Below are 16,479 nucleotides of genomic sequence, written 5' to 3' on the forward strand. Positions count from 1 at the left end.
TGATTGCGTATGTGTTGGTCGTATATTTTTTGTTTTCAAAAGTTCTGATGCTTGTAATGCGCACAAGGACACGCCATCCTATCGTCTATACATTATCTACCAATGATGCAACAAATAATTAAAACACTCTGGTTGTTATAACTACACACTACTAAGTACATGACAATACATGACAACGTCACATTCTCTAGCCAGGCCCAATCTCCGCACACCTCGTTCTAGAGGTGCACGGAGATTAGGACCACACGGTATTAATCTCGTCTCTATTGTTCAATGACTACATATTAAGATTCTTGAAGTCTGTGTGCACTTTGGAAGCCCGATTGCGGTTTTCAACTATTTGCTGCTAGCTCTAACATCCTCACATTCTCTAGCCAGGCCCGATCCCTGTACACCTCGGTCTAGAGGTGCACGAAGACTAGGACCACAGGGTAATAATCTCGTTTTTATTGGTCAATGACTATATATTAAGGTTCTTGAAGTCTGTGTTCACTTTTGAAGTCCGATTTGTTGCTAGCTCGAGCTCTAACAATCTCACGTGTTTTTGAAGTTTGTGTGCGCCTAGCCTAACCTATAACCTAAATCATAACTTAACCTATAACCAAATTAAACTTAACCTATAAATTCACCTATAACAAAACGTAACCGAAGTCCATTTGCGTTTTTTGAAGTATACGAGTCATTCTTGAAGTCCGTTTGCGTTTTTTCTACTATTTGTCACTAGCTCTAACCTAACCTATAATCTAAACCTAACTTATAATCTAAACCTAACTTAACCTAACGTAAACTAATCTATAACCTAAACCTAACTTAGAACCTAACCTAACTGAAGTCCGTTTGCATGTTTAGAGGTACATGAGTTATCTTCGAAGTCCGTTTGCGTTTTCTTCACTATTCATTTGCCGCTAGCTCTAGCCCTAAACCTATAATCTCACCTAACTTATAACCTAAACCTAACCTAACTTAACATAACCTATAACCTAAACCTAACCTACAGGCTAACCTAATCGAAGTCCGTTTGCGTTTTTTGAAGTACACGAGTCATCTTCGAAGTTCGTTTGCGTTTTTTTTACTTTTTTTCGCTAGCTCTATCCTAACCTATAATCTAAACCTAACCTAACCTAACATAATCTATAACCTAAACTTAACCTATAGGCTAACCTAACCGAAGTCCGTTTACGTTTTTTGAAGTACATTAGTCATCTCCGAAGTCCGGTTGCATCTTTTCTATTATTTGTCGCTATCTCTAACCTAACCTACAAGCTAACCCAGCCTATACCTAAAACTTAACCTAACCTAATCTATAATTTAACCTAACTGAAGTCCGTTTGCGTTTTTAGAAGTACACAAGTAATCTTCGTTTGGCCGCTAATAGATGGACATTGTGTTCGGACAGTTAGAACTTATGTTATGATGTGTAAAACCGCTCAGGTAAGGTTGCTCCAAATTTGATTAGGATTGCAATTAGCCATTTCAATCCGCTTAGGGCTGGTCACCTAGGGTTAACGTCTTAGGACTAGTGTTGGTTTAGCCGCTAATAGATGGCCGTATTTTGGAGTGTTAGGGTGCACTATGTTGGTTTAGGCCGCTTCAAATTGGATTAGTGTAGTGTTTTTCCATTTCAATCTGCTTAGGGCTAGCCGTTTAAGGTTCTATGGATTATGGTTTGGCCGCTAATAGATGGCGCACCGTGTTCGGACGGTGCATTAGGGTACACTATGTGAAGCCGCTAAGGTAAGCTCGAAAACATATTAGGATATCGTTAAGCCATTTAGTCTAGTAAAGATTATCGGATTTAGATTAGTGACTTTTGTTTTAGCCGCTATTACATTACTATATTTAGAGCGTTAGGGTAGGTTATGTAAATCCGCTTAGGTTTGGTAACTTTTGATTTGGTCGCTCCAAATTCAATTAGTACTATAGCGCTTGGCTATTTCAGTCTGCTAATAGGGTTAGAGGGTTATGATTTACACATAAGCTCTATCTGTCCGAACACAACGTCCATTTATAATCTAAACATGAGTTAACTTAACATATAACCTAACCTAACCTATAACTTAACTTGTTACCTAAACCTGACCTATAATGTAGCTAACCTATCCTATAACCTATAACTTAACTTAATACTTAAATTAATTTAGCCTTTAATTTAAAGCTAACTTAGAACCTAACCTAACATGACTTAACGTATAACCTAACTTATAACTTAACATATAACCTATATATACCCTAACCTAATATATAACCTAAACTAAACCTAACCGAAACATAGAACCTAAACCTCATCAAGCGACATACTAAGCTACACATATACCGACGCCCGCCATTGGCGCCGGTAATTTGATGCCAAAATTTAACTGACCTCTTGTAGTGAATCTTGGTGATCACATGCACTGAAATTGGGTCCGCTATTTTTTCTTTAGGCACTTTATCTTTAATATTTTTTGGATAGTGAGCTGCAAATTGTCCATACTTGTTACATGTATAAAAATTGAAGTTACGCTTTGTAAAATCAGCTCTTTGTTGGCCTCTTCTGGCAAAATTTTGATGTCTATCTCTTCCTCTGACATATCCTTTTGCTTTGCTAGTTCTAGGTTTGTCAGTGCTATCATTGATACATCTTTGACTTCTTTGAAATAGTGGATTCTAATTTTAAAATGATTATATAGATGTCTAACTTTTTTACAATAATTAAACTTGAAATATTCATCAAACCTATGTTCTTTCGGCTTACACTTCATACACTAGGTCTCCACCTTTTTCACTGCTGGTCTGGTTTATGACATTTCTGACATTTGGTTTAACATCGCTTCTATCTTCTGTAGTGCACGAGTCATCCTCCTTAGTCTTCAATGAACCCTCTGTCTTCAGCTTGAGCTAGAACTCAACTAAGGATTTGCTATCGCTCGAATTTCTTCTTTACTTATGGTCATTTTACATCTTAGTGTGTTGTTCCAGTTTTAGAGTTTTTTGTATCAAATCATTAAACTTTCTAATCGTGCTAGTACCTCTTGTTCTCTAAGTTTCTTCCTTTTGAATCCACTTTGAAACCAGGCACACATTGTTTTTTCTGAAGGAGGTCCACCCATCTTCTCACTGTCAATTTGCCTCGCTTAATCTTATTCAGCTCGCAGAGTATGTCTGCATTCCTATGGTTCTCACTATACTTCAAAAGAAATGCCTTTTTTATTTTCCTATACGATCAAATTTTGCATGTTGGATAGTGGTAATGTCACTTCTTGGCTGCATCCTTCAGAGCCTAGGAAAAATACACACTCCATTCATCTTCATCAATATACTTCAGATCTGCATATTGTTTGAAAGCTTGTATGAACATATTTGGATCATCCTTCCTTCCACCCTTGAATGTTGGAATTAATGACAATTTTTTGGTCATTTGGTTTTTCCCCTAGTCTGGACTTGTGGTAATCTGACTCTCGTTGTCTACATATGGGGTTTTCTTGGTGATCAGACTACCTCTCACTATGCGTGTGTTTGTTGTAATGGTCAGTATCAACATTCCATTTGTCATTGTAGTGATCATTCGTTTCAGTCACAATGTCCAATTCCTTCCACTGATCTGGTTTCCCATGCGACTTTGCCTTTTTGCTACTCCTAGTACCATCAATGGCATCAATCTGAACCTTTTCTTTTCCCTTCAGGTCTGATTTCTGAGACCCATGTGAATGAGAGCGTCTTTCAACCCTCTCTAAGTGCTTTCTCTTGGTTTGAGCTAAATGCTCAGAGTCCCCGAGCCCCTCAGTGCCTCTTCTTTTGGGGTTGACGTTTGTTTCCTCATTTTGAGATGGAGGTCCATCATTAGAGCTCTTTTCAGATTCTTCAGCCACCGTGCTGATATGGTCCTGATCATTTGTAAAGACTCTAGTAGATCTTCTTGCTCTTGTTGAACGTCTTGGTGATATTGTCAATGTTCAGTTCGCTCCGAATTCCAATTGGGAGAATGGTTCCTGTGAAGAGCTTAAGCTCATCACTACGAATGCCAAAATGGAATGAATTGGTGACTAACAGTTAATTTGGTTGGAGATTTAGAGTTAGATGTCATATCAGATTCAATAGGACAACAAATTTTGACTTTAGATAAACGTAAGGAAGATAATAAACTGAAGTGATAGTACAAAGTAAGATATTGTACGGAGGACATCGAAACTAATGTATTTAGGTAATAGATTAGAAGTACAACTAGCATTGAATGTTGGACTGCCAAAGAGCTTGGTTACAATTTGAGCAATAGCTCGACAACTACAAAAGACTAGAGAGAGTCTGGCGGGGTGATAAAGGGCCCAAAATGAAAGTAGCGGGTCCTATTTATAGGTGTCATACTGGGTTCTGACCAAATATGCACTAGTACAGTTAATGGTCATAATTACTATTGATAGATAATCCGACTATGTACAAGTGCCTCTATAGAGGCAATTCTCACTATCTACAGCATTGATCTTGTATAATGGGGATTGTAATGGGTGGTCATTGTCAAATGCCTTCCTCCGGGATGAGATAAATCAGAACTTCCATTAACCTTTGCGGTAGCACATTGAGCTCTATGAGATAGAGATGGTTAGGTCCAAGAAGTTCCCAATGGTTAGAGTAAAACTATCCTTTGTAGGGAAACTACGACAAGAGAGGGCCACACAATGAGCAATTATGAAAGGTATGTCCTAATCAGAGACATGCTATCTGTGACAAACCCATCCTCAAGCAGATTGTAGTGACTACCATTGTCCCTTCATTGTTTCTATCTATGACATGTTTGAGGCATATTCAAATTACATTCAACAAAACAGAGGTCTCTCCGTGCAGATGCAACAGGATTTATTGAGCTTACCCATGCACAAGTACTCCTTTTTTCACAATGGCATGCTGCCATGAGTCTACCATCATAATACATAAGTCACCCCTAGCTCCTGTACCATCCAAACATCAATGCATCCCCAAAGAAGGCACCTCCAGGTCTCCTGCAGTAGGCTACCCCTAAATTATGCATGAAATGGGCCCTTGCACATTGTATGAGCACAATCCTTTTGGAAACCCTAGAAAACAAAGGCCTAAGCATCCATGAGTCCAAGGAGTGTGAGCATGTACGAAGCCTTTGAAGAAATCCAATGCTTCAGCCTCTAGGCAACAATGGAGAGAGAGAGAGAGAGAGAGAGAGAGAGAGAGAGAGCGAGCTGGCCGATCTGACAAAACCATGTATAAAGTATTGGTGTCATCCTGATGTCTAAAGATGCAATCAGAAAAAAAGAGTCTCCTCTATGACATGTACGTGTGTCAGAGATTGTGGATGGTATACAAGGCATCCAAATAGTGTGTGTGGTGCTCTACTCAGGGAGAATATCTATATGCATGGGATAATACATTATCAGGAAAACTCAGGGCTACTCTACTCCCATCTTGTGGTGATGGGAGGCGGGTGTCTATGATGTACATAGGGAAGTGCTCTCTAAGGACTCACATTATCTTCATAGGGTTAATGGTTCTCTGCTCCCACCTCTCTTGATGATGCCGTGATGTCTTGCCTTATGTTTTGCTAATTTTTCCTATTTAATGTTTCTTTAATGGCCGAGTCTACTCTACATCTCATGACTAACAGAAATTGAGCACTCAGATCTTTGTGTGCGGGAGCATTAGTTCTACACCCACTTTTGGCCATTGATGATTTTGTTAGTGGGGATGTCATAGAGTTCAGTCAATTCTATGCAAGATGGAGCTGATGGTCGTATTGTCTATACCATGAGTCTATACCATGGTCATATTGCATTTTTTTCTAAAGGTGAAGAAAAACTTTATAAGCATTGGGCATGGATGCCTTGGGCAAGTGTCTCGCAGATATTTTCCCAGCTATGCGCGAAGAAGATGGTGATCTTCTTCTTCCTACTTGGACAAGTAATGACCTCAAGATTGCATGTTTGCAAGTTTCCAGATTATGTTTAATTTGTTGTTATTTTCTGGCTAGTTTTTAGAGAAATCTTTTGCTTGGTTTAAGAGTGAATTATTCAGTCTTCTGTCTTGTTTTGTCTTTCTTTTCCTAAAGCTCAGTTTTCAATGTTTAAATTTGGGCTAAATTTGTCATTCTTCAGCTTCGGAAGTAGTAATTGTCTGGATTGGATTTTCTCCATGCAGGCTCAAATAACCAAAGCAACTCAATTGTTGTCATCATTGATGGAGTGCCTCTATTGGCAAGATAACCATTTAATTCATTGTTGACCTGAAAACTTCCAATTCCAACACATTTGCCCCTTGAGTTCTACAAGCATAGCTCAAGCCTTCAATTCAAGGTTTGGAGATTCATTCAGAAGCTCGGGGGTGTTGCACTCGCTCACTAGATCGAGTAATCGATCGATAACCTTGAGTGGTTTGTAAAGCTTCCAAGTGTAGTGGCTCTCCATGAATCCTTTTGTTTGTCTAGTGTTTCATCCCAACTTCTTGGACAAGAATCCTTTTGCTTGTCAGCTAGTGTTTCATCCCAACTTCTTGGACAGGACATTTCATTAGAGAATCCCATGCAATAAATATAGGGGTGATGTTAGGTGTCAAAAATCTTCTCGAATAAAGTTGTCGTTAAAGCATCAAAGAGGAATGAAAGGCTACGATAACAAGGTCCCTAAGCTAAAATATGCACACCCCTGATGAGAATAGATTCTTCCAAAGATGCCTCTTGTAACTTGAGAAAGGAGCTGTAAGGTAGAGATGGAGAGTGACAAGTATTGACTATATATTTTTGTAATCTGTGGTCAATTTCGTTTTGTGTGCGTGCCCGAGTGCTCCTTTTTTATTGATCTGTCCTTCCTTGTCTCCCTCCCTCTTTTTTTCCTTTTCAATCCCTCATTCCACCTCCCTCCCTTGGTGCCCCCCCACCCTCACTCTTACCTCCCCGACAGATGAACCCCCTCTTTCTCCCATGGGTGAGCTTAATTATCTCCCTTGCCCTTTCTCACTTTGTGTCTTTTTCTCTCGCACATGCCACCCCTTTGTTCGCGCTCTCTATGTAACACTTTCTATAATAAAAGTATCCTTTATGTATAATTATTTTTACTATTTTAAATAAAAATCCCCTTATATATTTATAGTTTTTGCAACTCTGCAAGACGCAATTAACTTGAACTCACATGTTACCTAACATATTTTTTAGCGAACGCCTCGAGGGCATACATACCGACCAGAGAATTCTCAAACAAAACATGTTTCTTTGACAACTTGTAAGTTGCAATCTTATCCACCGTTGTTGAACACCTTCCTAAAGCATTCCAATCTTGAGGCATTGTCCACAAGATTTCCTCACTTTGCCTTCATTCGGAATGCCCTATACCTTTTCGGCATTTCCCCCGCCCGGCATACCGCCCAACCACCGAGCCCCACGAGCCTATACTACGAACACGACTCTCATGAATAGCTTCATTGTGATTATTGTATATTCTCCACAAAGTAAGATCAAGCACTATATGCCTCTCCGACTTCCGTGAACCTTGCAATTATCATGTACATGCCACAAAATAAGATCAAGCACACTATGCCTCTCAAACACCCTTGAAGTGACGATCTCAATATAGTAAATTCTTGGGTACATGCAGTTAGCATCTTGCACAATGAGGCTTTCAAGGTGCAAGAAAAGGTAATTCCATGTAAGAGGCCTTTTTTGCATCTATTGAGCACAACCAACAGCTTCTTTTGACGCAATCATGTTGAGAATATTGTGCAATGAATCCATGCTAAAAGACATTATGAACTATTGCATCTTCAAGCAAAACGTTTCCCGCCCACATCCCTTGAGAAGTAATCTCATCGCAATTTATATCACCATTGGGAACACCTTGCACAATGTCATACATCTTCAAGGTGCAACCATAGGTGATTGTATATGTCTCACTCGCGTATTTGCAAACAAGTTGTTCTTTGCCACATTCATGTTGGACATATCCAATAATTATTGCATTCTAAGATGCAACATTATGCACATAAGGGTCATGAAGACGTTTTTGGCTTTTGTGGTAACACCACATTTAGCAACACGAAGAAAGGAAGATTTCTCTAGTAGCCCTTGACCAGCAATATCATCAAGAATTGATTAAGGTAATTAATTGACTTGTGTAATTCCTCACGCCTTCAAGTTTCGTATATCTTTTGCTAGCTTGTATCTAGTTCCATTCCACCCATGTTGATATCCATCCAGCATGAATCCCATATGTAAGCCTCAAGCTGCTTTGGCGGTGTATCCCTCACACACTAGACCTTATTTTTTGGCCTACATAAGGGTCCATTCACTAAGATTACACATTCCTTTTGTGCTTAGAAGGTTTTATGCTATTTAGAGAGAGAGAGAGAGAGAGAGAGAGAGAGAGAGAGAGAGAGTTGCTACACACATATAAGAAGAAGATACAAACTCAGTATTGCTACACAAAAGCATGCAAGAAGAAGAAGATAAAAGCTCGCTATTGCTCCTCCCCCTAAAGAGAGTAGCTCGAGTAGCTCACAGCGTGCATATTGATATACACAAAAGTAAAAAGTGAGATTTAGGGCTTTATTTATGGAATGTACCGTTTTACACTAAGTGACCTAAGCGCTTTCCTATCTCCATTCTCCTCCCTTTTTCTCATGTTTCACCTTGCAAATTTCAAAATGTAGATGACCTTTGCTAAACCATAAGGCCCTTTGTACACACCAATTGGAAAATTTTGTTATGACAAATGCATCGCTAAAAATCTAAAAATTCTCATTTCTCATTTTAAAAACCTGAAAATCTTGAAATGTGAAATTTAATTATTTATTTAAAATTTTTGTTTTTTACCTAAAATTTTTGCAAATTCTATTTTATATTGTAAAAAATCAAAATTTTCTAGTTTTTGATCAAGAAGTTTTTTATTTTGAATCTGATTTTTTAATCTGATTCAATTTGATATAAGAATTTTCAAATTTTGATATGAAATATTTTGATGTCTATTGACAACTTTTTATCTAAAAATTTTAACATCTAAACTATGATCACTCTTTGAAGTATTAACATATTTGAAACTTGATACCGTTTCCATTATGAAACCAAATTATTGAATTATTGTAATTCGAGATTTTGAATTCTAGATATTTCTATTATCACCCAAAGTGAATTAGTAACAATGTTGTCCTTGAGATTTAATCCGTTGACAGTAGCTTGTATAGCTTCCTTTATACACCTACACCTGGATCCCATTCTTTTTGTTGGACTGTTGTGTAAATCCAACAAATTTGTAGTTGAATTTGACTTGCATCATGTGAGGTTTTGAAATATTCAAGAACTATTGTAGAAACCACATGCTTGGTAGCTTTGTTATTCACAAAATCATTAGATAATTCAACAAAATCATTGAGTACATCTTTATTTGATATGAAATTCTTGAGAATTTCTCTTTCATTGACCTCTTGCTAAATGGCTTTACAACACTTACGATAAATGCAGACATTGAACCTTTATTTATTCATGCTTCAAATATCTCAAAACATGAGAAGGTATCATGGAATCTTAGCTTTGAACAAATTATAAGGATAGGATGCCAATCTCAATTCAAAAATCCGTAGCTTTATCACCAGCATTGAAGCTTTCTGTGCTGCACTTAATTGACACCTTCACTTTCTCTAATGTGTCTTTGTAGCCACCTATGCCACACTTTCTTGGAACCATTACTTTTTCTAGTGTGTCTATTTAGCCATTGCAATTTCCTTCGCTATCTTTATCCTCCTTTGTAGATTTAAAAGTTAATCAATTTTCAACCTCGATAAGACAATTTACTAGATTCCTTGTAGCACTTAGCAAATCTATCTAAATAGCAACTTGAAGCTTTTGTAAATGATCTACAACAATTAACCAAGGATGGACAAGCCATTGCTTCCTTACATGCATATGTATCTTTTTGAAACATTGTATGCATTCCTTGTCAGAAGTCAAAAACATTGCCAATCTCTTTTTCCAACATATATGAGCAATCTCTAAGAGTGCTTGAAGCTCCTCCTGTGGACAATGTGTATCTTCCAAGACCATCTCTATAACTATGAAGAAGACTGGACACACACACCAAGAATGGTGTGCAATTTCACACGAACCACACCATCTTGCATGGTTCTGCAGAGTGCTTTGCCTCTTCAAGGGTTCAAGAGATAACTATTATCTCCATATTCAAGAGACAACAATGCATTTACTTTTTTGTAAATCTATGTGAGACTGTGTGTTTAAGTTTCTGAAAGAAACTCTTAGAGCTATCAATCACTGTGATCATCAAATGTAGAAGGTTGTTTGCTACCTAGGAGAGAGAGAGAGAGAGAGAGAGAGAGAGAGAGAGAGAGTCACAAGAGTGGTGGATACAGCGGCTGACTGCATTATGGAGCCTTCCTTGTTCGAATAAGCACAAGCTTTTTTTGTGGAGACTTCTCACAGGTTCTCTACCCTGTGGAGAACTACTACTTAAGAAATGTATTTCAGATGGGAAATGCCCAAATTGTAAAGCTATGGAGACCATTAAACACTTATTTTGGAACTGCAAAAATGTAAGACAATGGTGGCTATGGATTTTACAACATGTACAAAAATGGGTCCCACTCAAACTGTCTATCTTTTCTATGACATTTGGGCTGTGCACATTTCCAGATGATGCAATGCAATTTTGTATGCAATCCTTGAGAGTTTGGTTACTGTTTTTTATTTGGAATGCTCGAAATTTCGCCAGTTTTGAGAAAATCTCGCTTTACAAGGTTACTATCCCATGGGAGATTATTAAGAAAAAGATGATGGAGGACTGCCTTTGTATCATTGATGGGAAGATGAAAGAGAGATGTTTACAGTTCATAAGTCGGATCAGACATAGATCAAAGACGAGATGATGTAATATATATGTAAATAATAAACTTTCCCGAGAGAGAGAGAGAGAGAGAGAGAGAGAGAGAGAGAGAGAGAGAGAGAGAGAGAGAGAGCGAGTTGCTACACAACAATCATGCAAAAGGAAGGAGAAATATACAAGTTTTCCATTGTTGCTTCCCCAAAAGAGAGAGAGAGAGAGAGAGAGAGAGAGAGAGAGAGAGAGAGAGAGAGAGAGAGAGAGTTGCTACACAACAATCATGCAAAAGGAAGGAGAAATATACAAGTTTTCCATTGTTGCTTCCCCAAAAGAGAGCAGCTCACAACACGTATATTGATATATGTAAAAGTAAAAAGTGAGTCCCTTGATATAGGACTTAGGGATATCTTTATAGAATGTATCTTTTCACATTAAGTGGACCAAGTGCTTTCGCATCTCTATCTTGTGACTTCTAGAACCACCAGCTGACACAAGCGAGCTAATTCACATCTATGTTAAGTTTCACAGTCATTTTGTACTACAAGGTGGAAGCGTTCAAGCTGTCAAGAGTGGCATGGTGTGTTGTGGTTGGATCAAAGAATATAAAATTTATTTTTAAGACCTAACATGTGACAAGCATCTTGATACGCCCAGAACATCAACTTGTTTACCAATTTTTAGTGCTAGATTTGGAAAGGGCTTCAAACCCATGACCCTAGATAAAAGGAGACAAAGGGTCTCTGCATTGAATTTAACACCCTCTTCAAAAAGAGATCATTGCTCCACCTCAATTCCTAAACATAGATCCAAATTTATCCATCTCTTAAACAACCACATTTAGGCGGAAGTCTTTGGATTATATTGTCGATTATAGGAAGTTGATGACAAGTGCAAGTGTATGGCGAGCAAGTTCAAAAATTGCAAGCCGAGACTTAACAATTTCTTCCAATGAAAAGTGGAGTATAGTTGTTGGGTATGTGGGTGTTCTGTAGATTGAGAAAGTGGGCGTAAGTGGTTACGAGAAGAAAGCAAGGCTGACTAGGCAGTGAGAGAAAGAGGCTTTTTTTGTGGTGCCCTGATCGGTACAGTTGCGGAGGTGGACGATTGAGGGAGTATCATTCATGAGCATCAGGCCACGAGGGTGCTTCGAGATTTTGAGGAGATGTTGAAGCAAGCAGGTGGGCCAAGGTTAGGTTATGGTGGATGGGTTAGTTTGCCATTCATGGCATCAGCATGATTATAATAGAGTTAGCCTATGGCTTGATATTGGGCACATATTACAATAGACTATAGTTGCAAAATGATAAATTTGATTTTATGATTTGCCTCTATATAGGCATACACAAAGAAGCAACATTTTGACACATAAAGCATATATGTGGCTGCCTATACACAAAAACAAGTGGCTATGCTTTACACATGGGTTATAAGAGGGTCTTCACATGGGTTATTGACACATCACTTTTTAAGGTGGAAGAGGTTTTTCACACAAGAGATGCAACAAAATCTAGCATCCCAACAACACCATGTATTTTTTTTGTGATTACCATGTGTTATTATCATGCTCACAAAATTATACTTTATGTGATCCCATTTAAGCCGATGAATGGACCCTCCAGAAGCCTATTGGGCTTTTTTTTTTGTGGTGAACCCATTGGGATATTGCAAAAACCCCCACTAGTGAGCCTGCTAGGATATGGAAAAGCCCAATGAGACTGCAGGTTTGGGTGGTTCTTGTAAATCAATTACACGTAGTCACCTATTTTAAAAACTGATTACTCAATGTTACTTACATGTTCGTGTGTTTGTGATCACATTAATGAAACCCCTGACTATGACAAAACCAATTTATCAGGCATCTCCAAAAGCATCATCTATGTAATTTATTACAAACCAAGGGGCTAAGCCACCCATGACAAAACCAATGCTTAAACCACAAATGAAAAATTGTGGATTGAATGACCATTAGAAAAATGATTTCCTTGAGCTTGATAAAAATTCTAAGCCAGCTGAGATTTATTGCATGAAATGTGATATAAAAGGGAAACAATATCCCAAGGATTGTTTTGAAAACCCAATAAACAAAGAGAAAACGACAATCAACATAGTAAACATCATGCAAGTTAGCTCCTCTGATAGTGAACCTACAATTTTGGTCAAAATAGTGACGAGGATAGAAGTCACGACGAACAAGCTAAGCAATGCCAGTGAGTCAAAAATCACTAAAAAATCATCTAAAGATTTCAATGAAGGAAGACAACAATGCTACGAGCTCAGGAATCAAAAACAAAGAAAAGAAATAAAGGAAAAAGCTCGAAGGTTATTCGAAGAAAGATTGGAATCAATTTCAATTGAGTTAAAGGAACCAAAACCAAAGTTGAGAGGTTTGGTAACGGTTGATCAAATTCATGAACCTATTATTTTTGCCTTGGAAACCTTTCAAGCAGGTTTAAAGTAGGTCAAACAATGGAAAGTAAATGAGAAATCTACCCAACTCCTGATATGGAAGCAATAAAGCTGGAAGCCTACCAGAATTTAGTGGGGATCATGCAAACGATGTTTGAGGTATAGAAACGATGTTTGTCAAGCATGCAGAAAATCAGAATCATTGGGGATAAATGACACTAGATAATGAAAGGACTCTTTACTTAAAGATGAAGAAGCGAAAATCATTGTTCCGGATAGAAAAATAAAGACAACCTAATTACAATCCTCTTAGTCGAGGAAGATTAGTTTGAACAACTGCGAAAACAAATAAGAGAGGTTAATGATGAAAGGCTAAAGCTTACCTTTGAAATCATCTCCAATTGAGGAAGTATGGTCAGATCATTGACCCATGCAAATGGACAAACAATCTCTATATGGAGCTTGGGATCAAAACAATCAAGATTTTTCAAAGCTCAAACAAAAACCTACCCTGATAGTAGGGAGATAACAGAGAAAATTCTCTAGTATTTGTGACCACAAAATTAAACGGAGCAAATTAGACTTTAGATGTAGAAAACCTTTATCAATCATGTCAAAATAGTCATGCGATGCACAACAACATTGGAAAACAACTGAATATCAAACCACATCTATGAAAAGTTCTACAAAACACTTTAGAAAAAAGTAAGAATCACAAGACTAACGAAGAAAAAAGCTGAAGAGTTTTGGTTAGGAAAGTAGTATGTGAAGCCTGGGTAGACCAACAACTAGGCAAATAAGAAGCAAAAACTAACTGGGAGACAGTCACATCAAACGATCGATGGGACTAATGGAAAATGTGATAGTCATTTCTTGTGGAATCAAATACCAACAAACTTTTTCTATCATAGATTTTGGAAATAAACTAAACTATGAGATAATTTTGGGACGACCTTTCACGAGATATATAAATTTATCTCAGATTGAGGAAACGATTACCTGTATTTGAAACAAGTAGGATCAATTATAGGAGTAAACTTGAAGAATCATTCTTACAAGGATATCAGAAAACACTTAATCAATGTTTTGACTTCGAAACATCAATTGATTTTAAACTACCAATCTAGATAGTAAATATTGTACCGCTGAACAATCAATAAGTTTTCTTGGATCATTATTATGATGCTAGCAAATTAATTGGAGGAAGACACTCTCACAACGGAGGATTCAAACTCACAAAAGGAGCATATAAGAGCAAAATATTGTTGCGAGGAGGAGAGGATAATTTCTTTGAACTTTCCAATCAACGTTGAAGACGACGAACAAGGTACAAGAGAGAATAAGGGTGTAAATGAAGGAGAAAATCCATGCCAAAAATCAAGGACAAAATGAAGTTTTTGATGATGGTTGATGCAAAAGATTGTATGAACAACAAACTTATCAATAAATACCCCATCTCCGAAAAAGATAGAAACTTGGAGCAATAGACTGAAACAAAATGAAAATCTAAAAAACTTGACAAAACAAGAAAAAAAGAATCTTCTATGAAGAAAAAGAAACTTATATGAATAAAATGAAAAGAAGGGCCAAACATAAAAAAATGAAACAAACTCTAAAAGAAGTTTGGACCACAGAGATCGATTTAAAAAGCAATAAACAAGAGGCTATAAGTGTTCCATCACATTACAAGAAATACACTTTCCAGCACATAAGAATCACCATGGAATAGCCCATGAGAGCTTAAGGAACCAGAAAAATCTTAGAACACTCCTAGAAGATCGACTTAGCAAAATCTGGGGAGAAAACGAAACCTGCGCACATAGCTGTTGACTTGTCTCAAGAAGATCTGTCACTGTACCATATCCATGTAGGATGATTCCAAGCTAAGCAGACAAAGACTCTATACTTATAGCCAGTATTTTGCAAAAAAGATCAAGAAACATAGTAAAAAGCTCAAGGAGTTAGAATTTGTCTATGAACTTGAGCACATTGATTGAGTGTCCCTAATCATGGTGGTACTAGAGAAAAACGGTAATCTATGAGAGTGCGTTAATCTCAAAAAGGTAAATTCAACAACTATAAGGGACAATAACCCTCTTTCTATCACTGATTATACCCCAGAATGTGTGGCTGGAAAGGGTGTCCATTGACCCAAAGGACAAGCATAAAATGTCTTTTTCCATGGAATGGAAAATATTTGCATATAGATTTATGCTTTTTGGGTTAACAAATACATTAACAACCTTCCAAAGGATGGTTATCCATGCTTTCAAAGAATCCTTACAAAACTTCCTATAAGTTTATATGGATGACTTGTGTGGACACTCGTCCATATAAACGTTCTATAAGTTTATATGGATGACTTGTGCATACACTTGTCCAAACAGGTAAACCACTTAGAGCCCCTCAAGAATTCTTTGAGAAATACCAATTATATTGAATTCATTAAAATCTTCAGAAATATGTGTTCATGGTTAGGCATGACAAAATTATTAAACTCATTGTTTTTCAGAATGTACATATATAGATAAAGTTGTAGTGCTTGTTGAAATGCCTAAAACTACCAATTTCAGAGAACGTCAAGCCTTCATGGGGCATTGTGGACATTACAATTTTTTATTTACATATACAATGTAATTGCAAAATCCATGTATGTGTTGATCACTTTATTCTTCTAGACTGAAAAGTGCGAAGAGTCATTTTGAAAGCTCAAGAAAATTTTCTTCAGTTTCAATCTTGAAAACTTTAGATTGGAATAACTTTTTGTACATACATATTGATGCTTTAAACTTTACTATTTGTAGCATATTGACATAACTCAGAGAGGCAACCATGGATTTTTTCATCTTATATGCTAGCATACAATTGAACACGGTTGAAAAGAATTGCACCCTGGTAGAAAGACAAGGACCTAGAACAATTTATGATGTCAAAAAGTTCAGGCATTACTTATTGGAGAATAAGTTTGTTTTTTTGTAGATCACCAAGCACTACTCTATCTTGTCAACAAACAATGTAATATAAGGAGAATTGTGAGATGGCTCATCATCTTACAAGAGTTTGACTTTATGATGGTAGATAAGAAGGACATGACACATTAAAGAGCTGATCACCTATCAAGGATCGCCTCAGCAGAACCTCCTAGGGGAAGTTGATGATGATTTTCAAATGCATATCTCTTCTTCTTGGAGTTGATACTAAGATGGTTAGAGGAAGTAGTCACTCTATAATGACCATAGTGCAAGTAGATTTATAAATT

At 37.3% G+C, this 16,479-nt stretch overlaps 1 protein-coding gene across 3 annotated transcripts in view; it reads left to right on the plus strand.

Moving 5' to 3' along the window:
* Positions 1-6,767, plus strand: part of LOC147435956 (truncated transcription factor CAULIFLOWER A-like) — a 196,510-nt gene extending 189,743 nt beyond the window's left edge. For all 3 annotated transcript variants that reach the window (XM_086488855.1, XM_086488859.1, XM_086488858.1), the window contains one exon: positions 6,139-6,767. Coding sequence is in view for 1 of the 3 variants with exons in the window: in XM_086488858.1 (XP_086344984.1) it covers positions 6,139-6,148 (10 nt within the window). In the remaining 2 variants the exon portion in view is untranslated. The remainder of the gene's footprint in view (positions 1-6,138) is intronic.
* Positions 6,768-16,479: the final 9,712 nt, after the last annotated feature.

Source organism: Adiantum capillus-veneris, chromosome 18 (assembly GCF_014529385.1).
Source record: "Adiantum capillus-veneris isolate H3 chromosome 18, ASM1452938v2, whole genome shotgun sequence".
Taxonomy (NCBI): domain Eukaryota; kingdom Viridiplantae; phylum Streptophyta; class Polypodiopsida; order Polypodiales; family Pteridaceae; genus Adiantum; species Adiantum capillus-veneris.